General features: G+C 41.6%; 2 protein-coding genes across 2 annotated transcripts in view; one reads left to right on the top strand and one right to left on the bottom strand.

Moving 5' to 3' along the window:
- fbxo42 (F-box protein 42) overlaps nt 1-27,713 on the bottom strand; it is a 49,362-nt gene that overhangs the window by 7,970 nt on the left and 13,679 nt on the right. The window lies entirely within an intron of this gene.
- LOC140365752 (outer dynein arm-docking complex subunit 2-like) lies at nt 11,053-25,381 on the top strand. Its single transcript, XM_072452313.1, has 14 exons — nt 11,053-11,120; nt 11,512-11,680; nt 12,022-12,168; nt 13,268-13,486; nt 16,082-16,315; nt 16,929-17,039; nt 17,659-17,813; nt 19,787-19,967; nt 20,633-20,694; nt 20,880-20,994; nt 23,511-23,591; nt 24,144-24,257; nt 24,749-24,970; nt 25,280-25,381. The coding sequence occupies exons 1-14, from the start codon at nt 11,068-11,070 to the stop codon at nt 25,379-25,381; spliced, it is 1,965 nt and encodes a 654-aa protein (XP_072308414.1). The 5' UTR covers nt 11,053-11,067.

Genomic DNA, 27,713 nt, shown 5'->3' with positions numbered 1-27,713 from the left:
GCATCAGCCCCAGGCTCCTTAAGTCCTGCGCAGATGAACTGTGTGGAGTTATGGAGCATGTCTTCAACATGAGCCTGAAGCTGAGGGTGGTACCACAGGTCTGGAAGACCTCCTGTCTGGTACCTGTGCCTAAGACACCGCGCCCCAAAGACCTCAACAGCTTCAGGCCAGTGGCTCTCACGTCCCACCTGATGAAGACACTGGAGCGGCTAGTCCTGGACCACCTCCGCTCCACCGTGAGCTCAGCCATGGACCCGCTGCAGTTTGCATATCGGTCTGGCATCGGAGTGGAGGACGCCGTCATCTCCCTGCTGCACCGCTCTCTCTCTCACCTGGAAAAGCCTGGCAGCTCTGTGAGGATTCTGTTCTTCGATCTTTCCAGCGCCTTCAACACCATCCAGCCGCTGCTCCTGAGGGACAAGCTGGAGACGGCTGGTGTGGAGTATGACCTGGCAGAGTGGATCCTGGACTACCTCACAGACCGACCCTAGTTTGTGAGAGCCCGGAACTGTGTGTCTGACACTCAGACCTGCAGTGTGGGGGCGCCCCAGGGCACTGTCCTCGCGCCCTTTCTCTTCACCCTTTACACTGCAGACTTCAGACATGACACGGACAGCTGTGTCCTGCAGAAGTTCTCTGACGACTCTGCCATCATCGGACTCATCACGGACGACGATGACGCGGAGTACAGAGGACTGGCGCAGGACTTTGTGGACTGGTGTCAGCGGAACCACCTCCTCATCAACGCGGGGAAGACCAAGGAGATGGTGGTGGATTTCCGCAGACGCCACCCCACTGCCCCCTCACCAGTGAACATCCAGGGACGGGACATTGAGAGAGTGGACTCATACAAGTACCTGGGTGTTCATCTGAACCACAAACTGGACTGGACTCATAACACAGACGCACTGTACAGGAAGAGCCAGAGTCGGCTCTACCTCCTGAGGAGACTCAGGTCTTTTGGAGTGACAGGGCCGCTCCTGAAGACCTTCTACGACTCTGTGGTGGCATCAGCCCTCCTGTACGGTGTGGCCTGCTGGAGCAGCAGCATCACAGAGAGGGAGAGGAGGAAGCTGGACAGAGTCATCAAGAAGTCCAGCTCCGTCCTGGGCTGTGCTCTGGACTCGGTGCAGGAGGTGGGGGACAGGAGGGTCCTGGCTAGATTCACATCTATGCTGGACCATGAGTGTCACCCCCTGCAGGACACTCTCTCCGCTCTGGAGAGCAGCTTCAGTGAGAGACTGATCCACCCTCGATGTGCGAAGGAAAGGTTCCGTAGGTCTTTCCTTCCTGCTGCTGTCAGACTTTATAACAAAAACTGTTAGTACTGAACACTCGCAATACTGACCTAACCTAATACTGATGTGCAATTCTGTCATATGTGCAATTGCTGTTGGAATTCATGTGCAATTCATGTGCAACCTATGTGCTGTCGTGACACATATTCATGTGCAATTACTGTCGTGATCACATGCAATGGTATTTATGTATTTATTTATTTATTTGTCTATGGGAGTTTTTATTTATTTATAGGAGATCTTCTACTGAAAGTGTTTTTCAGACTTCCTATAAGTGATCTGTTCTTCTGTATCTACCTCTGTATCTACCTGCGTTGCACCAATGAAATTTCCCCATGTGGGACAATAAAGGAATATCTTATCTTATCTTATCTTATCTTACCCATATTATCACTTCCAGGCCTGTGCCTGTATTTGATCCTAAATTTAAAAACACTTCTGTCTTTTCATCTAGTCATGCATTAAGTCCAAAAAGATAATTTTCGTCAAGTCCAAAAATAAAACAAAACAAAACAAAACATAGGTTTGTTCTGTGCACTCAAAAAACACGATACCGTAAAAACACAACTTTTGTCTTCTATGTCGGGGACAGGAAGTGTCCTGTTTGTGATCACGTTCCCCAAAAAATTGGCCATCTATAAAAATCTGAATTCATCTTTATCTCTTATCGAGTTTAATAAAATCTTTATAATTGACTGTTGTCAATCAAACAAAACCCTTAAATTTGTTCTACAGACTAAAATTTAAAACCAGCTGGGTTTAGTTCCTCTAATGCATTCACGTTCAGAGCGTCCTCTGAACTGCTTTCTCCCCATTCTGTTGCCTTGTTGACCCCCCTCATCTCCCCTTCTCTGCCACGTCATCTGAGCACGCTGGAAGTCTCCCTCCAAAATCCTTTTATGACTTTTCCTTTGTCTTTTTAGAGTTTGGGGTGATAATTCTGGCATTATGTGGTCTCGGTCGTCTGAGAGAAATGCTACTTGCTTTACAGACACGTCATATCTCAAGCTTCTAGTAGAATTTCTTCTATCTATCTTGATTTTCCACCGGAGATAATGCTAGGTGTTTAAAGATTCACCCGTGACTGCAAATTTTAGATCTCTCAGAATAACGCGTTGTGACCCTTGTATGAATAATTGTGATTCACACTTGTTAGTTAATCACTTGCACAGTGCTTACATTCACACATCTTTATGTCAGTAACAACTCGGCATAAGGCTTCATTACTTGCTTTCGGTGAGAAACTTAACTCGTGGTGAGCAATTTAAACTCCCTTATGTGAGAACCTTATCTCGTCCATAAGCTTACAATATTTCCTCAGTAATATGAAACTGGGTATTTCCTCAGTAATACCTAAACTGGGTATTTCCTCAGTAATACCTAAACTGGACATAAGAGCCTAAAATATTTCCTCAGTAATATGAAACTGGGTATTTCCTCAGTAATACCTAACTGCGCATAAAAGCATACAATATTTTTCCAGTAAATATCAAACTAAATGCATAAAACGTTTTATGGCTAACTCTTTTTCACACACAAATTTTTTCTGACCTCTTTGTCGTCTGTTCTCCGCTGACTCGAAACGACGGGCTGTTCCCGCGGAGAATGAGGCGCTGATGGGCGGCCACGGGAAAAGTGGACTTCCTTTAGCTGTGCACAGATTTCACCGATTTGTAGTTCACTCTCCACGAAGAACAGCTTGTCATCCGGCTCGAAGGACCAGAAAATGTCAAGAAATTAGACATACACCGATGCTATTCCTTAACACATAGAGAACACAATTCAACTTAGAATATGAAACGACACAGAAATATCAGACATTTGTATGGCAAGCTTGGGAGAAAACGCGGGGACTGATCACGCAAGCTGTGGTAAGCAGCCTGCGTGATCCTCCTGCGTCTCACCCCGTTTTTTCCCATGCTGGTTGGTTTTATTAGATATTCTGGAATAGGCGGGTCACATTTCTCATTGGTCAGCCTCACATCAAGGCACTTGGTATTTTTCCATAGAGATAAAGCCTGCAAGGGGGGTGCAACTCCCCCCCTGGGGCAACATTCTTTGGCCCATCTTTATGATACCTTCACAAATGCAGTTTGTCACACACCCGTTCTTCTCTTAGACTAATGATGCAGATAAAATATCACTATTCTGCAGATAAAATACATCACAGAAATATAATCATATATTCACATTTTATCACAGATGGTAACAGGTTTAATATAAAAATGTAAAATGTTACACATGTAGTTCAGAGTAACTAATGCTACAAGCTGTTTTATGAAACACAACAAGACAAAAAACAATTGTTTGTTTTTATTTCCTCTTAATGAAGTAATTGCTACTCTGCACTGTAAGTTACAATATCACTGAGATTTTTGTTTTGCTCTTTTCAATCTGATATTTTATAAAGTGTAAAATATAATTTTATGTCAAATGTATTTTCTCTCAAATGTATTTTCTCTCAAATGGTATCTGCCTCTAAGTCATATTATCATTAACAAAATAAATAAAGTGTGTTTACTTAATTAATTCAGTTGTAAATGTGTATTTAAAATATGTATCCATACAGTCAATGTCAAATATTAAAGGCGCAATGGATGATTTTTCGGTGATTTGAGAACGCAGGCGGAAGTGCGCATGCGCAATCCCCCGTGCGGACTGATACAACACACACGTTTGTTTGTTTATTAGCGCAACGGAGCGCATCGCATCTCTCGTCTCCCGTAGATTTCTGTCCACTTCTGCGTCGGCTCGAACTGTCTTTCTCCGTCTTCATTTTGCCCCGTACACTGAGGGAACTATATTATGATAGATCCATGCGCTTAGGCACGCGGAAACGTGGGGACAGACCGCACGCGGCTGCAGGTGAGCGGTAGGTGCGTTTTATGATTGATACGTGGCAGGACAAATGATTTATCCACGCCACGAGGAAACATGATAAAATATTTGCTGAAAAAAATTGTCCATTCCACCTTTAAATTTTGGAAATTAAAAAAAAAAAAAAAAAACACGGTCATGTCAAATAGCCCCCACTATATTTTGTACCACCAGCCGCCACTGGTGACGGTAATGTAACGCTTGGATACCAACCGCCATAAAACACCACCAAAGAAGAGTACTTTGAGGCCCGAGGCTCCACCCCCCGGCGGCCCCTTTAGACTGAGCTTTATACACTCTGAGGTGTGTCTTTAGAGCTTGAGATGGCGGAGGAGAGTGGATCGGTGGTCGAAGACGTTCTGGACGGCGTGGAGGAGCAGCCTTTTCTGGCTGCACGTGCCCGGAAACGTAAAAAGTCCCTTAGCTCGTCCGAGGGTTCTGGGAATGAGCAGCAGGATGAGGCTGAAGCTATTGATATCCGGGGTGAGAGCAGAGACTGTAAGGTGATCATAAAGCTTGCACAGGATAGTGCATCCTTTAAGGAGTGGAATTCAGTGGCATTGTCAAAGAGCCTAACTGTAGCTGTGGGAGTGATCAAGAGTGCGAGTGTCCTTAGAGATGGCTCGCTGCTGGTCGTGTGCAAGGACGCGGCTCAGCAACGGAAGGCGATTGGAACTAAACGTCTGGGTGGAAAGGACATTCTTGTGTCTGATGCTGAAAGAAACATGGTCAGAGGAGTTATCGTAGGCGTCCCTATGGCGACGTCTGTGGATGAAGTTAAGGAGAATTTGACTGGAGCTAAGGTGCTGGACGCTAGGTGGTTGAAGGTGACCCGGTCAGGGGTAAGATGTGACAGCTTGTTGGTAATGGTAACACTTGAAGGGAGGTGCCTGCCTAGTAAGGTGTTCATTGGGTTCATGTGCCATGACGTTAGGCCATATGTTCCACCGCCCCTGCGTTGCTTTAAGTGCCAGTGCTTTGGGCATATTGCAGCGGTCTGTAGAGGGAGGCAAAGATGTGGTAAATGTGCAGGAGATCACGAGTATGGGAAGTGTGACGTGGGAGCAAAACTGAAGTGCTGTAACTGTGGGGAAGAACATAGCTCTGCCTACGGGGGATGCAGGTTTAGCAAAAGAGCTGCTGAGGTGCATAAAATAAAGGTCTCTCAATGTATATCCTATGCAGATGCAGTCAAGAAAGTTTCAAGTAATGAGTTTAGAGTAAATACAGAGAGAGGAGCCAGCACTGCTCCCAGCCAGGGCGAAATGAGAAAGGCCAGCGTGGCTCCCAAGAAGTGTGAAGGTTTCAAGAGTGGAGGTCCCAAGTGTGCAGGTTCCAGAATTAATGAGAATACCCTGGTTGTGGATAGAGAAGATTTTGTACTCTTTATGGTGGATGTTGTAAACTGTGCTGCTCAGACTCAAAGTAGAACTGAAAGGATCAGGATCATTGCTAAAGCTGCAGGGAGATTCCTTGGAACAAAGGAGCTTGATTGGGCAGATATAGAAAACAGGCTAAAGGCGCTAAATGGGAGTCGGAGTGATGGGGGTCTGCTTTTGGGGAGTCAGAGTGATCAGAGTGACGAGATGGGGGTGGGGGTGGTCTCCTGTCCTCGTCCAGTCTCGTAGACGAACGGCTACCAAGCAGCGACATCAGTGGAAATATTAAAGCCTATAGAATGAAGCCTAGAGAATAAAGCTGTACGGTGGAAGCGCCGAACGTCAAAGAAGGAGAGGAAGATGAAGAAGAGTCTCCCTGGAATAAAGCCGGTTGTTGTTGTTGTTGTTGTTGTTGTTTTATGGCGGTTGGCATCCGAGTGTTGCATTACCGCCAGACTTTATTCCTCAGACGTTTCGTAGTCCTCAGACTCTGTCGTAGTCCGTAAAAGTACTCCTCCCATTGCTTTGGCGTTACAAAGCCCATGAGGTAAAGTGGTCTCTGAAACAACAACAACTATTCTAGTCACAAAGACATATCATGACCTCATGGGCTTTGTAACACCAAAGCAATGGAAGGAGTACTTGTTGTTGTTGTTGTTGTTTTATGGCGGTTGGCATCCAAGTGTTGCATTACCGCCAGACTTTATTCCTCAGACTTTGTCGTAGTCCTCAGACTCTGTCGTAGTCCGTAAAAGTACTCCTTCCATTGCTTTGGTGTTACAAAGCCCATGAGGTCATGATATGTCTTTGTGACTAGAATAGTTGTTGTTGTTTCAGACAACAACCGGCTTTATTCCAGGGAGACTCTTCTTCATCTTCCTCTCCTTCTTTGACGTTCGGTGCTTCCACCGTACAGCTTTATTCTTTAGGCTTCATTCTACAGGCTTTAATATTTCCACTGATGTCGCTGCTTGGTAGCCGTGCGTCTACGAGACTGGACGAGGACAGGAGACCACCCCCACCCCCATCTCGTCACTCTGATCACTCTGACTCCCCAAAAGCAGACCCCCATCACTCCGACTCCCATTTAGCGCCTTTAGCCTGTTTTCTATATCTGCCCAATCAAGCTCCTTTGTTCCAAGGAATCTCCCTGCAGCTTTAGCAATGATCCTGATCCTTTCAGTTCTGCTTTGAGTCTGAGCAGCACAGTTTACAACATCCACCATAAAGAGTACAAAATCCTCTCTATCCACAACCAGGGTATTCTCATTAATTCTGGAACCTGCACACTTGGGACCTCCACTCTTGAAACCTTCACACTTCTTGGGAGCCACGCTGGCCTTTCTCATTTCGCCCTGGCTGGGAGCAGCGCTGGCTCCTCTCTCTGTATTTACTCTAAACTCGTTACTTGAAACTTTCTTGACTGCATCTGCATAGGATATATCTTGAGAGACCTTTATTTTCTGCACCTCAGCAGCTCTTTTGCTAAACCTGCATCCCCCGTAGGCAGAGCTATGTTCTTCCCCACAGTTACAGCACTTCAGTTTTGCACCCACGTCACACTTCCCATACTCATGATCTCCTGCACATTTACCACATCTTTGCTTCCCTCTACAGACCGCTGCAATATGCCCAAAGCGCTGGCACTTAAAGCAACGCAGGGGCGGCGGAACATATGGCCTAACGCTATAGCACATGTACCCAATGAACACCTTACTAGGCAGGCACCTCCCTTCAAGTGTTACCATTACCGACAAGCTGTCACATCTTACCCCAAACCGGGTCACCTTCAAACGCCTAGCGTCCACCACCGTAACTCCAGTCAAATTCTCCTTAACTTCATCCACAGACGTCGCCGTAGGGACACCTACGACAACTCCTCTGACCGTGTTTCTTTCAGCATCAGACACAAGAATGTCCTTTCCACCCAGACGTTTAGTTCCAATCGCCTTCCGTTGCTGAGCCGCGTCCTTGCACACGACCAGCAGCGAGCCATCTCTAAGGACACTCGCACTCTTGATCACTCCCACAGCTACAGTTAGGCTCTTTGACAATGCCACTGAATTCCACTCCTTAAAGGATGCACTATCCTGTGCAAGCTTTATGATCACCTTACAGTCTCTGCTCTCACCCCGGATATCAATAGCTTCAGCCTCATCCTGCTGCTCATTCCCAGAACCCTCGGACGAGCTAAGGGACTTTTTACGTTTCCGGGCACGTGCAGGCAGAAAAGGCTGCTCCTCCACGCCGTCCAGAATGTCTTCCATCCCCGATCCACTCTCCTCCGCCATCTCCCGTCTCTCCAGACCGGGTGTTGAGCAAGGTCTCCTCACAGTTTTAGTCCAGGGCTTCACCACGGACTACGACAGAGTCTGAGGACTACGACAAAGTCTGAGGACAAAGCACTGGAAGTCAAGGCACTGGAAGAAGAACTTTTAGGACTACGACAAAGTCTAAGGAATAAAGTCTGGCGGTAATGCAACACTCGGATGTCAACCGCCATAAAACAACAACAACAACAACAACAACAACAACTACTATACCCCTCCCAGACAGTTCTATTCTGTATTCTATACAGTTGTCATGATGATGCCGCCACCCCATGATGATGTCACAAAACACCAACGTCCCGCCACCATGAAAACAGTTTTGTTGTCATATAGGTGGTACACTGATTACTATTTTCAATCTCTTGTATTGAATCTGTCTAAGACGTAAAACTACAGTAGGTGGCGGTAATGTAACACTTGGATACTGAATGCCATTAAACACCAAAGAAGAAGAATTGCGATTCAGTGATTCAAGATTAATTGTCATAAAACCAGGTTTTTAGATCGCCACTCCACTCTAGATACCTCTGGCCTCTGGCCTCGGGGGTTGGGGGAAAGAAGTAATGAAGTCTAAAGAGTGAAGTCTAAAGTCTAACTACAGTAGGTGGCGGTAATGTAACACTTGGACACCAACCGCTATAAAACACCAAAGAAGAAGAGACCCTCCTTTACATTAAGTCTTCTCGTTTACAAGTTTTCAGTTGTGGGTTCACTTGTTGTGAAATTTCTGCTTCAATTGCCTTTTCTGCTTTTGTGAGCAGTAGAGTCAAAGGTCTTTACTGATCAATCAGGGTAAGAAACATTTCTTTGGACACTGACTAGGTTTATTGCAGGGTATATTTCCAACCAAAATTCCCTTGGTTGATTCCAGGAGCCTTCAGCACTAAAAGATGTTCCTTTTTTTGAGTCAGCGGTGTCTCTTACAGAGTAGTACTTAATTTTGTTACAGAAGTAAAATTACAGATAGGGTTAAACAGATCCTCAAGTAAAACTTCACTAACGCTTTTGAAGTACTTGTCTAAATATGTACCTAAAGTATTTCATGCAATTTTTTAAGAATGTTAAAGCGTTACATTTCTTGGGTCTGGAACTCAACAAAGGGACCAAAGGGACCATAATTAGGTCTTTAATAGGCACACTTGCTCTCACCTAGACAAGACCAGACAAGCTACAGTGCCACACAGTGGCTGGTGGTGCAAACATGTAAAAGGTCTCAATATGGCTCTTAACCACTGGCCCCTGAATTGGGTAACAGAGTGGAACAATTACGGTTTACAATTCTTAACAATAAAGAGCCTTGTTAACTTTGATGTTCCAGCTCTTTCACTATATTTGTTATCCAATAATACAAAAAATGTCAAATCCTTGAATGAAGTAACATTTTACAAATACTGTACTTAAAATGTGTATTATTTCAATTGTCTATGTGTATAACATATGCAATGCAAACAACTCTAATCAATGCATGGCTTTCCATTTTCAGAGAAAATAATGAACATTTTATTTTCTCTCCACCATGAACCTCAAAAAAAAAAATATTTGAACAAACAAATCATGAGGGGCAATACTTCCCTGTTCTTTCAACTAATAGTCAAACTTTACTGCCACATTTTGAGGAGAGATTGTGTCCAGTTGATGGTCCACTGAATATTCAGGAGAAGAGTCTGTAGAAGTTGTTTGTTCCAATTCAATGGACGTGGTCCCAGATCCTGAATCACCCACACCAGCCCCTGTTTGGTCAACTTGATCAATTGGTTGTTTAGTTCTCGATTATTTAAAAAATTGACCATTGGTGGATCTGGCCACGTGTCAATATCAAACATGTCCACCACTTGAGAAGGTGATGGCTGTTCCTGTGTCGTAATATCCACGTGAGGAACCACACTTCAGTTAGATTTCAATGGAGCAAGCTTCTCCTCAGCTGCTGCAATTTGTATTTCCAGCTGTAACATCTCCCTCTTCCTTCTGATGACATTTGAAATGTTCATCCAGTTCATGAATCTTCAAGACAAGAAGCTCACACCAAAAGTTCCACAATATCAGTTTGCTTTAAGGTGGATGGATGCAACACTCCTTGAGCTCCTGTTTGACCCTTCACCATATTTTAAAAAGTTTTTACATTTACATTTTTGCATTGCAATTTTTTACAGTGTAGTTCCCGTATGCCAGTTTAAAACCCAATGCTTGAAGAAATGTCTTTTCCAATGAAACGCTGTGCGGTGCACTGCCCTCTGACTTTCCTGTGCTGCCGCAGTCAGGTTTTTGCTTCTCCTCCAACACTCCTTCACAGGAGACACACCAATGGTGCACCCGATCCAGCTACAAAATGTTTGCCTTTATGTCGAGCTGTTGACTTGAAGCCAGGCATTCTAAGTTCCAATCCTGAGGCAGTTTTTGACGTGTGTAGCGGCTAGCGGCCCTATGCCACCAGATACTAGACAGACAGAGCAAAAGGTGTTAGGATGCATGGATTAAGAGCCCAATACAAGATTCCTTTTATTGGCACTTGTTGTTAAGCATTCACTCTGTAGCCCTGAGGTCACCATAATTAGGCCTCAAATTAGCACACATGCTCACACCTAGACAGGGCCAGACAAGCTACAGTGCCACAGTGGCTGGTGGTGCAAACATGTAAAAGGCCTCAATATGGCTCTGATCTCACACTTTGACGTGGCTGACATACAGCATGGATGTATGGCATTAATTTTGGTTACTATTTAAAGCCCACATATAAACCGAACCAACACCAACTGTTAATCAGGAGTAGCCAACAATGTTTGAATGTGAAAACACACACCAAAAGTCTGTTTTTTTGTGTTATTAGAGTCTGTTTTGTCCAGAAAAACATTACCATTAGAGAAATACAACTATGGATATTTTTTATAGTAGACTATTCATAATTAATCAATCAAATTATTACATACAAAGTGGTATCATTATATCGTTGTTGTCAGTTGAAAGGAAAAACATATTCCTAATTTCTGTAAACATGTGTCTGTATGTGGAGCACATATGCAGTCTATTTAGTCAACCATTACCATTAGAGAAATAAAACTAGGAATATTTTTTATAGTCAACTTGGCACGATTAATCAATGAATTGTTGCAGCTCTAGTAAACAAACATACATATTAAGCCTAAAACATTTTCATTTTGTTCCAACAGAACCCAAACCGTCCACATTATGGCAAGACCGTGCCGCCCTTCTTTACTTGGCAGTAGCTCACCAAAGAAGAGGTAACGTCTGCTTAGTATGCGCTGCCGTGCGGCTCCAGCTTCATGTTAATACTTTTAAGAAGAGAGATGGAGAGAAGAAAATAAAAGAATGTTGGAGAAGTTCACTTAAAACTGTCATTACATACAAAGTGGTGGCATTATATCATCAGACTGGTGCTGTTGTTGCACGGACAAATATGTTCCTCATTGCTGTAAATGTGTCTGAATGTGATGCCCATATGCACTAAAAGATACTGTTTTGCTAAAAATAGATTGAATGCAGTGTAAAACATCTAAGGAGAAGCAGGAACTAATCTACTACAGAGCTGAACCCCAGTGAGAGTCTTTGGGATGAGCTTTGTTTAGTGGTCACTCGCTCCAATCATCAATACAAGTGTATTCCTGTTTTCAGTCGGACGCCCGCCTGTCCCAGGCTGGAGGAGGTGCTGAGTGAGAGTTCTTCTGACAGTGAAAGGGAAGAGGAGGAGCAGCTGGAGAGACCCTCAGAGACCAACGAGGACCTGACCTTAGAGGAACTGAATGTGCAACTGGGTCTACCGCAGATCATCAAAAGCCTGCAGGTGAAGGCTCAGGGCTCGTACACTCTCATCATCCCTGAGGCCTCGTCTGTGTCTGTCACAGGGTGGTCAGCCGTGGCCACACCCACAATCCAGTCCAAAACTAATATCAAAATTAAACACTCATTGATACAAAAGAAAATTGTGACGAGTCGACGCTAAAAAATAATTGTAATTAATTGTAGCTAAATTAACTAAAATAAAATTAATCTACACAATAGAATACACATAATAAAAGCTAATATAACATCAGCATTTAACAAAGGAGAAGAACCTAAACGTAAACCAAAAGCCATTTCATGTTTGAGAATAGAAGGAGGAAGATGAAGGTGTGTGTGTTCTAGGAGGGCGATGAGTTGGTGACAGCGCTGACCTTGTGTGTTCTGATGGAGCTGGACCTGAAGCAGGAGAAGTATCAGCTGGCCATCAGGGACCTGGGCGGCCTGGTGGTGCTGCTCAACCTCCTGGACACCAGAGAGATCCCCTGCATCGTGAGTGACTGCATAATTAAAGAGCATAAGACCTATCATTTTATTTTAAATATGGTTCTGAAACATTACAAACTTCCAAGTTATTAAAACGTTTTGCAGAATTTAGATTTTTACATTTCGGGTTGAAAACTATACCCCCAGCTCACCGTCGTTCCTTTTTAACTTCTAATATTTAAACTCTCAATGGCAAAATAGGAATTCCATTAATTAATTAAGCTGCTAATCAATAATATATATCATTTTATTCTATCAATGTATAATTGTAAGAACTAATTAGAAATAATCTATGTGAAAATAAGTTGCATAGATAAGTAAATTAAATCAATAATCAATTAAATGTATAATTAATTAGATATATAAATTCATAAATCTCTACACCAGGAAAGTAAAGTGAAATGTAAATCTTTTCATGTCCCATTAACCTCTTTGTTTGAGTTTCTGGAGCTAGTCATTCGGCCGAAGCTTTTGGGCGTTTCTTGGGTTTTTGGTTTTTTATTCTTTTGTGAATTTTGCTCGTTTGTTCCACGTTTTATTTGGGGTGCGGAGGTGTGTGGTGCTTTGTGAGGCGTTTGGTGGATTCTCTCTCATTGTAAAATCTTTTGTTTCGTTGAGAGTATTTCGAGTCTAGTTCCTCGGCTACTGCCCGGTGCCCTGTTAGTTTAGAGGTGTTGCTCTTTTAGCGTCGCCTCTCTGTTTGTTTGATGAAATTAAAGATTTCACTGTTGTTTCACCACGTGTCAATTATCGGGACTTAAGTTCCTTCTCACAATAATTGTAACATTGGAATTCAATATTGTGACATTCCTGTATCAGTAGTATCATGTTAATACTAATCAAGTCTATTTCCAAGAAGATTCATTTAGGTATATATTATTATTATTATTATTATTATTATTATTATTATTATTATTATTATTATTATTATTATTTCGGAATCTTGAACATTGCATTGCTTGGATTGAGAAATGAATGTATACAAATTAAATATATTTAATAAAGTCGCTCATTTCAAGATGGTTTTAGGAGCAGGTCACAGACACTGAGGGATGGGTCACATACAGCGGCCATATTTTAAAACCCACAATGTTCTTGTCTGCAGATCGGGTCCATTAAGATCCTGCATGTGATCAGCCAAAACTTTCATATCCAGAAGTTTATGGTGAAGAAGAGTGGCATCCAGAGTCTGGTGCCACTGCTGGAGCTCACTGTGCCGGAGGCGCCGGAGCTGCAGTCGCAGGTGGCAGAGATTCTGGCCAACGTCGCCAAGATCCGCAAAGCCAGGAGGACGTTGCGGCACTGCGGCGGCATCGACAAGCTGGTGAGCACTGGATACACACACGCCACAGAGGGAAATGTATTTGTGCTTTTTATCAGAGAAATGTCATATCCAGGTTGAATGTGATTTTTGCGTAAAGCTGCCTATCTCCTTAGCGAGTAAGTTCTACACAGACACAAAGACCTTTTTAAACCACCCAGAGAAACGAGTGTGTCGGCGACTTCATTTATATAGTATTGAATGGAAATCCTACTTAAATGGAAATACTAGCAACAACAGAAGTGCGGGTCAGTAGCAGTCAGTGGGTGGGGAGGAATAAGGCAAATAAATTAATACAATTCTACAAAACTTCTTGTAATTTTCACAATGTGAGGTCCACTTCCATAAAAAAAAGTTACAAAGTAGGGCTGCTATTATTTACAAACTAATTGTGACGTGGTCGACTATGATAAATAATTATAATCATATTTGAATTATCCTAATCATTCTCTGACCCAAACAGTCACTAAACTAACACATATAAAAATACTTTTTATAACATCTATTAAATCAAAATGTTAAATAAGAAGAAACTTTCTGATTTTCAGCAATAATGCATTTTATTTGTCTCTCTTGAAGCCTTTGATCACCAGATTTACACCTTTACTCCTGTAGATGTAGAATCTCAATGTCCAATAGAAATAGTTTCAGACTCCGCTCATGTTCAGTCTCAGGAAAGCGACTGGTCACACAGCACAGCCCACACTTTATTCAAGCTAAGATTGGAGTGTTGTCATATTTGGATGAAGATGTGTTGTTACTGTAAATCTTTATATTGTAATCATTATTACTTGTAGTTTATGCAGTCAGTGCTGTGCCTTGGTGAATACCTGAATTGATGTGCAATAAATGTATTATTGATGAACAACAATAATAAAAATCTTCATGATTGTCCAATGCAATAGGAATATCATTTATAATATGTAATATTATAAACTTTGGGAGCAAAGGGCTGATTTAACACAACACAAATATCTCTTTTTGTCGTCAAGCTGATTGAATCTTAAAATTTTAATTTGGTAAAGAGGTATAATTTTGCAATAAGGATTTAACGGTTTGCCAACATTTTGCAGAATTTCCCTGTGATTCCGTGAATGTATTGACAAAGTAAGATGTTTTGGCTTTACAAAGAGTAGAGACATATTTATTGCACATATGACAAAACTGCTGCCAATCTGCTGCTATTTCGGTTGCCATGGCTTCTGCCCAGGCGTTGTCAGGTTCTCGAGATAATACAGTAATGTCTGCACAGAACCAGGGATTATTCTTGTTTTGACCCTGACTCTTAAGAGGGGCATGTATCAGTAATATAATTAAATGTTTTAATGAAAAAGTCCAGTGGTGTGTTCTGGAATACTAATGTCACCATAGTACAGCTTAGACAGAAATGCTCGTTCATTAAAATGCTTGTAGGACCTTTTAAAAGTTACACTTGATTTGGATTTAGTATATTTAGTGTTCCGCACACACCCAATAGGACAGTGGTCACTAAAGTCGAGAGGAAAGACACCACTATACTGGTAATTTTGAAGCTTAGGGTTGCTTAAGATAATGTCCGGTAATGTTACTTTAAGTGGGTCTTTAGGGTCCAGTCGGGTGGGAGCAGTTATAAGTTGTATGAGGTTTAAGTCATTACAATAGTTTTTTAGACTGTTAGAAGTTTTGGACAACCAATCGATGTTCATGTCACCTAAAACAAGTAACTCAGAATTATCAAAAATGGAAAGGAAGGTAAAGAAGGGGCAGACGGAGGACAATAAAACCCTACAACTGTCATTTTCCCGGTATTATTTTTACCAAAACCCAACTTTAGAGCAATATATTAAAAACTTTTTCACTTGGAGACTTTGGAATTTACAGGTGCAGTAAAACAAGATTTTACAAATATTGCTACTCCACCTCCTTTACTGGGTCAATCACAACGGAATATATTATAATTGTCCAATGAAATGTAATTCCAACCACAATACTTACTACTCGGATAAATTGCTATTAAAATTGTTAACTAAATTGTGCAGCCCTATTCATCTATATCATCAACAGGTCAACCGTTTACAACCTTTAATTCTTAATTGTTTCCTTTCTTTAATTTAAAAGGTTCTTTAAATGACTAAACTGGACTTGTGAAACTTCACTCACAGACATTCGCAAGGAAGGGCACCTGGCAACAGGAAGGACACCTGGCAGCAGGAAGGGCACCTGGCAACAGAAAGGGCACCTGGCAACAGGAAGGGCACCTGGCAACAGGAAGGGCACCTGGCACCTGCCAAACAATTCAAGAAAGAAAATAAACCAAAAAGAAAACAATGTTGATTTTCATCGTTATTTAGTTTTTCATTCGTAGCCCTGAATTGTATCTAACCAAGATGTAATCAAGGCTCATTTAGACATCAAATAATAATAAAATGATACATTTCTGTCAGATTGAGGAGCTTGGTGTTATTGCGACATATTTAGTTTATTGCTCAGTTAGATGTTGCGATCCTCTTGCTATATATTAATTTACATAAACTAGCTTTATAAGATTATTTTTGCAGTAATTGTCCACTATCACTGCAGCCTCCTCATAGAGTGGTCTCTATAACCCTCCGTGTGCAGGTGAGACTTCTGGACTGCGCTCCGGCCTCGTACAGCCTTTCCCCCGAAGAGGACGTGGATGTGGAGGCTGCGCGCTGCGGGGCCCTGGCTCTGTGGAACTGCAGCCAGAGTGCCAGGAACAGAGAGGCCATTTGCAAAGCAGGAGGCATCTCTCTGTTAGGCCGTCTGCTGTGCTCACCACACGACAGCATTCTCCTCCCTGTGATCGGGACATTGCAGGAGTGCGCCTCAGAGGTAACAAACAGCTGAGGAGGCTTTTAGTTTGATTCACAGTGTGAAAAGCCTGAGCGGGTTCACAGGACATAACAACATTTACTACTGAGCTGCAGAACAAGTCAGTTTGAATATAATTTCATTGTATGGAGCACTAGTGTGACCACCTGTCCCTCTTTTGGCACAGCTCCTTGGCTCCTGTCCCTTGTCCCACTTTATTGAGGCCACTGGAATAGTAAGAAATTAGATTTACATAGAAAGCATGATAAAAAAAAAATGATCACAAAGAAATCAACACGTTTTGGGTTTACATGGTGTTTTTGCAGTGATTGAGCTTAAATTTCTTTAGTCTGTTCCTACATGTTATACCTAACTTGTCCCTTTTCTCTATAACTTGAGGTAGTCACCAGAGAAACTACCTTAAGTCACATCATTAACATGGTGAAATTTGAACATAAACTCAGAAATTATTGGACCTAAATGTAAAGTGTTGTATCTTGAAAAAAGCCTATACGAAACTGATAAACAGGGTTAGATTATTATTTTTACTGCACATTTGTACAGTGCAATACGAACCATTATGTGTTCTGAATATTTACTCTTTGATGGAGTAGTCTGTGTTGATTTGTCACAGAAGAGCTGCAGAAACGCCATCCAAAATGAAGGAATGATCAAGGACCTGGTGAAAAACCTGAGCATTGAAAACGAAGAGTTGCAGATGCTCTCGGCCAACGCCATTTTCAAGGTTTGGCATTAACTGTGTCTAATAATCTCTTTGAAACCCATAGTTATAGCTTATATTATCTGACACTGCTGTACTTGTACTCTGATTTACTTTATTAAAGTAGTTTATCAATTACTCAGATACGCCACCATGACTGACCAAAGTTCCATAGGTTCACTATTATCGAAATTTTCTCTAAAAAAAATATGCATTCAAATTTTAAATTGTTAGACCGCAAAATAAAAGAAGGAGCAGATGTGCAGTGAATAGTTTTCAAGCCCTTTTTAGGGCATTTATTAAAAAAGATTTGTTACTGTCAATAGGTGAGTTGTGTGCTGTAGGTTTGTGTGCCTGAATGAGTTCAAGTCAGAAAGCTTTTAATGCAATTAAGTGTGAAAAAGAAAAAACAAAAACGCAGGATTGAGTCCTGGTTTACTCCGGAGTGAATCCTGGTTTACTCCACTCTTTAAACCTGTTTTAGTTCTGGTTGGTGTAAATTCTTAATTGTAAAGAAAATCAATTCTACTTGGTTACTACAGCTTATTAACTGTAGAACTATCAATGAAGGTAATTCCCCTTTATCAGGAAATGGACACAGTAAACAGAAACGTAATTATTGTATAATGTTTTTTTTTTTTAGTGTGCAGAGGATGAGAAGGCTGCAGATGTCATTCACAAGTACAAAGGACCAGAGCGTCTGGCTCAGCTCCTCAATAAACCTGAAAACAAGCAGCTTTTTGCCGCCGTCACAGGAGCCATCTGGAAATGCTCCCTCATCCAGAAGAACATCTCCAAGTAAGACTCAGGAACAGACTGCAACATATCCTTCTGTCTACAGGGCGGTGTGTGTGGTCTTTCTGTGTGGCATTTGCATGTATGTCTGTGGGTTTCCTTTGGTTGTTTCCCTCACGCACAACAATAATCCATCTAGGTGTGGACAAATGGGTCCAAACGATGCAGTTTTATCTGAGATTTGAAATGGACTGGGAGCATATTCCACAGACTAGCAGAACTCACAGAGAAGACACTTAACAGTTTCCACATGAGGCTGCTCGGGTTGACACATTTAAATAACAGTAAGAATCAGAACTAATAAGTCTGGTAATAGATCTCTTGTGAAAATATTTACATTTAACAAATATAAAAACGAACCAGGGTTTCTTAGGGGAGTTGTCTTTGGGTCAATGTTGGCAAATGGTGCAAGGCTGGTTTTCTGTCTTGAGACAGCAGGGGGCGACTTACAAAGATGCTTGTTAGTTCTCCTATAAGAATTCTAATGTTAATAAAATTTGAAAACAATGAAAAGATTTTGGTTTCATAAAATGTTACAGTGGTGGAATTAAATTGAGCGTTGTCTGACTAGTCTTTGACCACTAGGCAGTGGCTCCATAGAACAGATCTGAATTTATCAATCAATACATGCGGTACTCTTTTCACTTGGCTTTTGAAGTTCCACTGAAAGTTTAAAATAATTGCTAAACATTCCCCCTCTGGTACCTGATCAATGAAATCATTATACTGCATTGGAGGTGAATTCAAAAACTTGCTAACAGTACACTTTTAATGCCTTACTGTGGAATATTCCAAGCAAAGCAATAACATCTCCTTGGAGCCAACCCAGAAAAATCAAAGTACATCAATCAATCGATCAATCGATCAATCAATCAATCAATCAATCAATCAGTCAATCAGTCAATCAACCTTTATTTATAAAGCCCTTTACACCACTCAATGTGACCAAAGTGCTTCACAATAAAAAATAAAGGCAATACGAAGTAAAAACAAACAAAATAATACAAAATACGAAATAGAGTGTCACTACATCACAGAGTGTTGAAAGCCAGTCTAAATAAATACGTTTTAAGCTTTAATATAAAAAGTCTGAAGTCTGTGATGGTTTGCATGTCGGGGGCAGTTTGTTCCAGGGTCTGGGACCAGTGACAGAGAAGGCTCGATCACGCCAATGTTTGAGTCTGGCTCTGGAGTCGTCCAAGCCCTGCTTGGGTTTTGGACAGACAGAAGCTAGGCCAGATAAGGAGGTGCCAGGCCATTTAGAGCTTTAAAAACAAAAAGTTACATTTTAAAATCAGTTCTAAAGAAACGGGAAGCCAATGGAGAGCATAAAGAACTGGGGTGATGTGCTGACGTCTGGGCGTGTTGGTTAGAAAACGCGCTGCAGCGTTCTGTACGAAGTGAAGGTTTCTGAGGGCGACTGGGAGACACCGTCATAAAGTGCATTGCAATAGTCTGTTCTTGAGCTGATAAAAGCATGAATAGTCTTTTCAAGGTCGATACGATTTAAAAAAGGCTTTTACTTAAGCTAAAAAACTTTACTGATAAAAACCTGCTCTAACCCCACTGTCAATTTGTTTGTCAAATTTAAAATTGTTGTCAAAAACAACTCCAAGATTTTTTACAGTCGGTTTTATCATGGATGACAAGGTATCGGAATTAGACAGCACAGAATTACCAAATAAAATGTACTCTGTCTTTTTCATTCAAATAAAGGACATTTTTCCCTAAACATTTTCTTAATACAATACAAGAGCATCACTCCTAGTAAATCTGCTGATCATCTGCTTAGCAGTGAAAAGCTAAACGGTGCCTGGCTATAATTGACCCCAGTGACCACATATACAGAGAAAACCACATGGGGCCCAAAATCGAGCCCTCGGGCACTCCACTCTGGCACTACCCAGTTGTATTTGTCTGCTTGTTGAATGTCCAGCTCTGATAGCCTGGGTAAACCTGTGTTCTTGCTGTGGAAGGTTCCAGGAGTTACGTGTGCTGGAGAAGCTGGTGTCGCTGATGTCCCAGCTGCAGGACGACGCTCAAGTGTACGTGGTGGCGGCGCTTGCGGAATTCCTCAAGATCCCGGCCAACATAGCCCTGATGGGGAAGACCGGAGGCACCGAGCGGCTGGTGCGGCTGCTCACGAGCAAAGACCAAGTATGAGCTGGTGCAGATGCACTGAAGAACAACCGTAGATTGAGCAGGGAAAAGGTGGCGCTCCTGTCCTTTAGAGCTTCTATTTCTTTTGTGTCTTTTTATTTGTTATGTGTTGAATTTAAACTTTAAAGACCGTCCAGTTTTCAACAATTTGATAATTTTTTTAAAGTCCAGATATTTGCACATATTTGCTCATTTGGTTTGGCAGGATTTCACAGGAAGGACTGAGCTGGTTCAGACTGTGGGGGCTTAGCAGGTGTGAGGAGCACCAACGTACTGAAGTAAAAAAAAAATAGTACCGTAATACTTTTACATGATGTAAAAGTTGTTTATGATTACACATTTTTATTCTCAAGCCCAATATGTGTAATACCTCAGTCGCCTAGAGGTAGGTTCCATGGCAAAAGAAAATTAAATTCTGAAAAACTGAAGAAGCCACTTGGATGACGGAACATATTCATTCTTACACTTTTGTGCTGTTAACAGAATTCACTTTTCTTTTGCCATCATGTCAATTATCCAACTGGAAAGCAGAAATAATGACTTCCTTGCCTTGGGTTGTCAGATTCTACCAGTGTTTGGGTCCTAAATACATAACATGTCTTTTTTTATAAACACAAGATAGTTTTCTAGAAAGATCATGTGTAAGTGTTCTCTGATTGCAGGCGCTGCTGGTGAATGTGACCAGGACTTTGGGCATCTGTGCCACTGACAAGAAGAACATGGTGTAAGAGTTTAATTTAGAGATAACACAATGTCTTTATTTTAAATGTTCAAACTGAAGTAACTACCATGTTTTACATCCACTACTAATTAGAACTAGAGCAACTAAAATATCCAAAAAGAAGCTTTGTAACAAAATCAGCAAACATGTTTTATAAAGTTGATTTCCTTCTCTCATGTCTCTTGCAGAATCATCGAACAGCGGGATGGAATGCGCCTTGTCTGGTCGCTCCTGAAGAACCCCAGTCCTGAGGTCCAGTCCAGCGCCGCCTGGGCCTTGTGTCCCATCATCCGGAACGGGAAGGTATTCACATTCAGATAAATCAGAGCTTCTGTGAGCTGCTGTGCCCCCCTTGGGAGATTTTTTTTTCCCCACCCCCCACAGCCTCGAGAATATCAGAGGCTTGTTGTTAGGTTAATGGACTAACTTCTATTACTAAGCCCTTTTAGATTACTATTCAAGTTTACAATGAGCTGGGTGAACTACATTTTTTGTAGTTTGATAATATAGGCAAGGCAAGATTATTTGTTGAGCACAATTCATACACAAGGCAATTGAAAGTGCTTCACACAACAAGGAAAAAAATGCATTAAAATCACAAAAACATGACAGAAATCACAAAACAGTTTAAGACATTAAAGAGAAGAGTGCAAAGAGAATAATTTCAGTCATTTGCACAGCTGAACAAAACTGTTATAGCTGCATAAAACTGAAACACAGATTCCCCATGTTTAGTCCTGACTCTGGCACCAGCAGGAGGCCGGTCCCTGAGGTCCTCAGAGTCTGAGAGAGTTCATATGGCACTAACATGTCCAAGATGTACTTTGGTGCTAGGCCAAAGGGAGCCAGTGCAGAGACCTGAGAACAGGACTAATGTGATTGTACTTCCTGGTTCTAGTCAGGACTCGAGCAGCAGCGTTCTGGATGTACTGCAGCTGTTTTACAGCTGGTTTGGAGAGGCCAGTGAGCAGGCCGTTACAGTAGTCTAATCTACTGGAGACAAACACATGGATAAGTCTCCATGTTTCTTTAGATGGTAAGAAGCTGCTGAGAAGTCTGAGTCCATTATTACCCCAGATTTCTAACTTGATTTGTAGGTTTTAGAGTGAGACTCTGAAGGTGACCGCTAACACTTTCTCTTTGTTTCTGTGGCCAAAGAGGATGATTTCAGTCTTGTCTGAGTTCAGTCTGGAGAAAGTTGTTTTGCATCCACAAACTGATCTGTTGGATGCAGTGACAGATCTACTGGCTCATATTCACCTGCTGACAGTGAAACATAGATTTGAGTGTCATTTGCATTATTGTGATGGGATACATTTTTGCTGTGTCAATTGACCTAACGGCAGCATGTAGAGGTTGAACAGAAGTGGTCCCAGGATTGACCCTTGGGGCACCCCACAGGTCAGGGGCATGTGGTCTGAGACACAGTTACCAATTTCAACAAACAATTTAGGGCAGTGCTTGTGCTGCCCATCCAGTCCTCTAGTCTCTGTAAGAGGATCCCATGATCGACAGTGTCAAAAGCAGCACTCAGATCTAACAGAAATAAGACTGAGGCTTTGCCCGTGTCAGTGTTGAGGCGGATGTCATTTGTCACCTTGACAGAAGAAGTCTCAGTGCTGTGATGAGGTCTAAAACCTGACTGAAAAACATCAAATGAGTTGTTTATTAAGAGGAATCTGTGAGCTGTTGGTAAACAACCTTTTTTCAAGGACCAAAATGGCAGATTAGAGATGGGCCGGTAATTACTCAGTACTGGGCTTTATGACCGCAGTTGGGAATGTTCCAGATTGAAGCGATATGTTAACTATGTGAGTGAGTGGTGCTAACCAACTGTGTAATTAGGATATCTAGAGTGTCCTCTGCTGGGGGTGGGGCCTCTCACATGCTGAGTAAGACTGAAGGTTTCAAGGACATCAAGCTCTTTAGCGTTTCTGTCACAAATATTATCAACGCAGACATTAAAATCACCTGTAATGACCAAACCATCAAAGTCTGTCAATACAACTGAAACCATCTCAGTAAAATCATCAATAAAACGTTGGCAGTGTTGGGGAGGCTTGTATAAAACAATGAAGAGAATGGATGCAGACTGTTTTAGCTCCATTTTAAAGGATACATACTCAAATGATGAAAAGACCCCAAAGGACAACTTGTGGGTAATTATTTAATCTCTAAAAACCGGAACACCTGCCCCCTTTTTGTTTTCTCATGTTTCAGATTCAAATCTAAAGTTGGGTGGAGCAGATTCTAAATTTCCTGTGTTTTTTTTCAAGCCGTGTTTCAGTTAAAAGGATAAAATCAAGATAATAAGAAGAAATAAAATTATTACTTAAGAATGATTTGTTACATCAGCATTTGACATATAGCACAAGTTTCAGACTAGTTCCTTTTAACAGGGAATATGAATAAAATGTTCTCAGATGGGGCAGCCTGAATCACATTTTGTTTTCCCATCTGTATGACGTGACCACAGAAACAGCACTAGGGCTGTTTTTACACAGGGCCCCGGGTTGGCTTGATTTTTAGTATGACTATGACAAAGTCCCGGCAACGCTGAGACCCAATTCACCCTATCTATAGCTCTTAAACAAATGTAAATATGGCTTTTTATACCTTTGGACTCATTTTCTCTAAAAACATTTGTCTAGTTGACAGACTTAATCTCTCTGTTGCTATAAGATCATAACTGATACATAGCAACCATAATTTCAACAAGGGCCAGAATATTTGATTTGCCAATGTTGCACTTGAAAGGCTCTCTAAAATCAAGTGGGTAATTGTGTCTCTGTTGTCTGACTGTTGTTTCTGTACCTCAGGACCAGGATGGCCAGTCCATGAGAAGTCTCATTGGAGGCTTTCATCTTCTTATCAAACTGCTTGAGTCCACAAACAATGAGGTAACTTCACCTTGAAGATGAATCATCTAACACAATCTGGCTTTTAAAAAAAATGTGGTAAAGGAGTTGTAATGTAAACAAATTTCAAATCATCCGAGAGGCCTTTTCATGGTGCTGCATTATGTTACATTTGGCCCTTTCCATTACATAAACTTGAAAATTTTAAAACAGATGCACTAGTAGTTTCCTCAAATGACTCTACGATGATGACGATTATATTACTTTTGCTGCCTTTAAGTTATCCTTAAAATATGTAGCCTCTGTTTTCAAGTGTTTCTTTCATCCTCTTATATTGTAAATGGTCTAATGTGTGAAAGATGTGATGTTTTATCTGTATTTTATCTTGTATTGTTTGCACTGGCGCTCTTTATATTTCCTTAGAGCCATTATCAAAATACAACTACAATTATTTTTGATAGTCGACTAGTTGTAAGTAGTTTATTAACAGTGGCAGCTCTACACTCTACCCTGGTCTTCTACTTGAGTATTACTGGTTTTGAAGTAAAGGTACTCTTACTTCTGTAAATGTCTTCATATTGACTGTGTGTGCAGGTCCTGGCCAGTATCTGTGGTGTCATCGCTACACTTGCAGAGAACAAAGACAAGAACGTGGCTCTTCTGACGGAGTATGGAGTGGTGCCACTGCTGGCAAACCTCACACGCACCGTGAGTCTGAAACTAACTGGTTATCAGCTCTAACATGAAGCATGAGGGGGGTAGGCAGAGCAATATTGGAAAACATTGCTGAGGAGAGTCTTCTGTAATGGAATTCAGAGCAACTGAATTTGCATTGGATTGTAGCAACTGAGGGTTGGACTGATTAAACACATTGGAAAAGAGAAAAGAGACATTCAAATAAGTGACCTGCGCAGAGTTGACAAAAAAAATGCCACAATTATTCATTAGAAGTTAAAAGTTGTTAGAAGCTGGGGGATAAGGCCTGGAGGGATGTGGCTTCTGGGTAATAGAGGTGTGGTCTGAAGAAAGCGTAGTCTTCATGAACCTCAATTAACTTAACTTAATTAATTAAATAAAATTATTATTTCCCTGTTTTCAGGCTGAATAATCTTTAAGCTAATTCTGGCATATTTACAGAAATGTTGCATTGCAATTTGCATTGTCCCTGAAATAAATAAATAAAAACATTATCTTCCTAGACGGATGCACGGTTGCAGCGCTCCCTGGCGGAGGCCATAGGGTACTGCTGCATGTGGAACAAGAACTGCGCTGCATTTAGAAAAGCCGGCGCTGTGGCTCCTTTGGCCCAATACGTAAAGTCGCCCGACACCGAGGTGCACAAGACGGCCGTGGTGGCTCTGTACCATCTTTCCAAGGACGAGCATAACTGCATCATCCTGCACTCCAAAGGCGTGGTCAAGGTGAGAGCACTCTGAACCTGCAGCGATTACTGCTGTCACATTCATCTACTGGTACAAATATACATATTCTCAATTCAATTTAAATTCAGTTTATTTTAAACAATGTTAACAGTTATTTAGCAAATGGATACATTTCCCAGCAGCCTTTACACTTTACACTCCTTCTGTGAGTCCTAGAGTTCCCCCTGTGTCTGTGTGAGATGGGGGCAACTATCTAACAGTGGAGACGGACGACAACATACTGCTTACAGTCAAGTCACATGACAGGGCTTCTGACACAAATGACCTCTCTCTGTCCTTGTGTCGCAGCCTCTCCTGGAGCTGAGTGGACATAATGACAAGGACGTGGCTTTCATGGCGGCCGAATGCGTCAAAAACATTCGAATTATCCTCAACAAGTTGAAGAAATGATTCGACTAATCTGGGCCCAGTCTGGACCTGGGCCTGGGCTGGACCTTACTTAGTGCACATTCTGTCATAAGTATGGCATCCAATAAAGGGTTTCCTTCATAGTCTGCTGCTCAGTTTCTGCTGTTGTTTTACTGGTAGTTTAGCAGAAAAATTGCAACATTAGTAACAAGTCAGTTGCAGAAAAATGTTATTGTATCATCTGATTTAGGAAAACAAAACGTTTCAATCCAAGAGTCATTCTCAATCTGCGAATCGAGTCTGGGAACTCGGGTTTTATGTCCTACTCTGTGTAGGCCCAGCTCACCAGGAGGGACCTCCTGTTAAAGGGTTTTTGGTTTCACTTGAGACTACTCTCTTTTTTTTTCTTACGGCCCTATAATGTGTATCTACATCCGATTGTAACTTGACATCCGCTCCCTCCTCACTGAGTACCTGGCATCAGAATGACCAGGCCCTGTCTCCCACTCCAGGGTTTGAAAACACTATTATATACAAATGGAAGGTTGAATCTTAAACCTCCAAGGATTCTCTTTTTTTACAAAGATTGCCTCCTTAACTCCTCTTTCAAACCATCTTTTCTCACTGACTTACACAGAGTAGGTTATAAAGGAGTTATCTGACTTGATTTGCAGATTGAAAATTGATTCTTGGATAAGATTCGAAATCTTTTGTTTTCCTAAAAACATAGTCCAGATGATGCAACGGAATTTTTCTACCATTCGTCCAGGGGTGTTCCATTGTAAAAAAAAATCTGTTGTAGTCATCTATCTAGATTGAGAATGACTCTTGGATAAGAGTCAAAACGACTATTTCTAAAAAAAACAAAATAATGTGTAACACATTCATAATTCACAACATTTTTGAATCACAACATAGCTTTATACCTTAAGCCAGCCTATTACTGCAGCCATTTATTCAAATACTATACATATACTAATATATATATATATATATATATTAGTATATGTTGCTCGTAAAATGTCAATATTATTGCAAATAAAGTTGAGAGAAAACAACACATGCCTTTTGGTGATTTATTTAGTAAAAAGTCAAATAAATGCACAGAAAGGGTGGCTCACAAGGCTGCACAGCAGAGTTCCATAAGCCAATTCTGCCGAAAAGCAGGCAGAGTTCTCATTATATCCTAGGGATAACACAATACAGGAAGTACCTACAGTTGGACTGATGTATCTACAGTGGACTGAAGTATCTACAGTGGACTGAAGTATCTACAGTTGGACTGAAGTACCTACAGTTGGACTGATGTATCTACAGTGGACTGATGTATCTACAGTGGACTGAAGTATCTACAGTGGACTGAAGTATCTACAGTGGACTGAAGTATCTACAGTGGACTGAAGTATCTACAGTGGACTGAAGTATCTACAGTGGACTGAAGTATCTACAGTGGACTGAAGTATCTACAGTGGACTGATGTATCTACAGTGGACTGAAGTATCTACAGTGGACTGAAGTATCTACAGTGGACTGAAGTATCTACAGTGGACTGATGTATCTACAGTGGACTGAAGTATCTACAGTGGACTGAAGTATCTACAGTGGACTGAAGTATCTACAGTGGACTGATGTATCTACAGTGGACTGATGTATCTACAGTGGACTGATGTATCTACAGTGGACTGAAGTATCTACAGTGGACTGAAGTATCTACAGTGGACTGATGTATCTACAGTGGACTGAAGTATCTACAGTGGACTGAAGTATCTACAGTGGACTGATGTATCTACAGTGGACTGAAGTATCTACAGTGGACTGAAGTATCGACAGTGGACTGATGTATCTACAGTGGACTGATGTATCTACAGTGGACTGATGTATCTACAGTGGACTGATGTATCTACAGTGGACTGAAGTATCCACAGTGGACTGAAGTATCTACAGTGGACTGAAGTATCTACAGTGGACTGATGTATCTACAGTGGACTGAAGTATCTACAGTGGACTGAAGTATCTACAGTGGACTGATGTATCTACAGTGGACTGAAGTATCCACAGTGGACTGAAGTATCTACAGTGGACTGAAGTATCTACAGTGGACTGATGTATCTACAGTGGACTGAAGTATCTACAGTGGACTGAAGTATCTACAGTGGACTGATGTATCTACAGTGGACTGAAGTATCTACAGTGGACTGAAGTATCTACAGTGGACTGAAGTATTGTGGCTGGATCAATGCTCGTTTGGGGCGTCGGGTGTAGACAAAGGATTCACGCTGACAAAGCTCTGTAAACTTTTCAAGGTAGTTTATTTACAGAGAAAGCAGTGTCAAATACAGGACAGCAGAAAACAGCGCCCTGGGTCCGCTGGTGA

The sequence above is a fragment of the Eucyclogobius newberryi genome, unplaced genomic scaffold, assembly GCF_026437365.1.
Source record: "Eucyclogobius newberryi isolate DKJ021-1_F unplaced genomic scaffold, fEucNew1.0.hap1 SCAF_19, whole genome shotgun sequence".
NCBI lineage: Eukaryota > Metazoa > Chordata > Actinopteri > Gobiiformes > Gobiidae > Eucyclogobius > Eucyclogobius newberryi.
This window is presented reverse-complemented; position numbering and strand designations above follow the sequence as displayed.

Coding starts and splice junctions, on each gene's coding strand:
- LOC140365752 (XM_072452313.1), top strand. CDS start 11,068: ATGGCAAGACCGTGCCGCCCTTCTTTACTTGGCAGTAGCTCACCAAAG. Junction 11,121..11,511: donor AGTAGCTCACCAAAGAAGAG/GTAACGTCTGCT, acceptor TCCTGTTTTCAG/TCGGACGCCCGCCTGTCCCA. Junction 16,316..16,928: donor TGCAGGAGTGCGCCTCAGAG/GTAACAAACAGC, acceptor GATTTGTCACAG/AAGAGCTGCAGAAACGCCAT.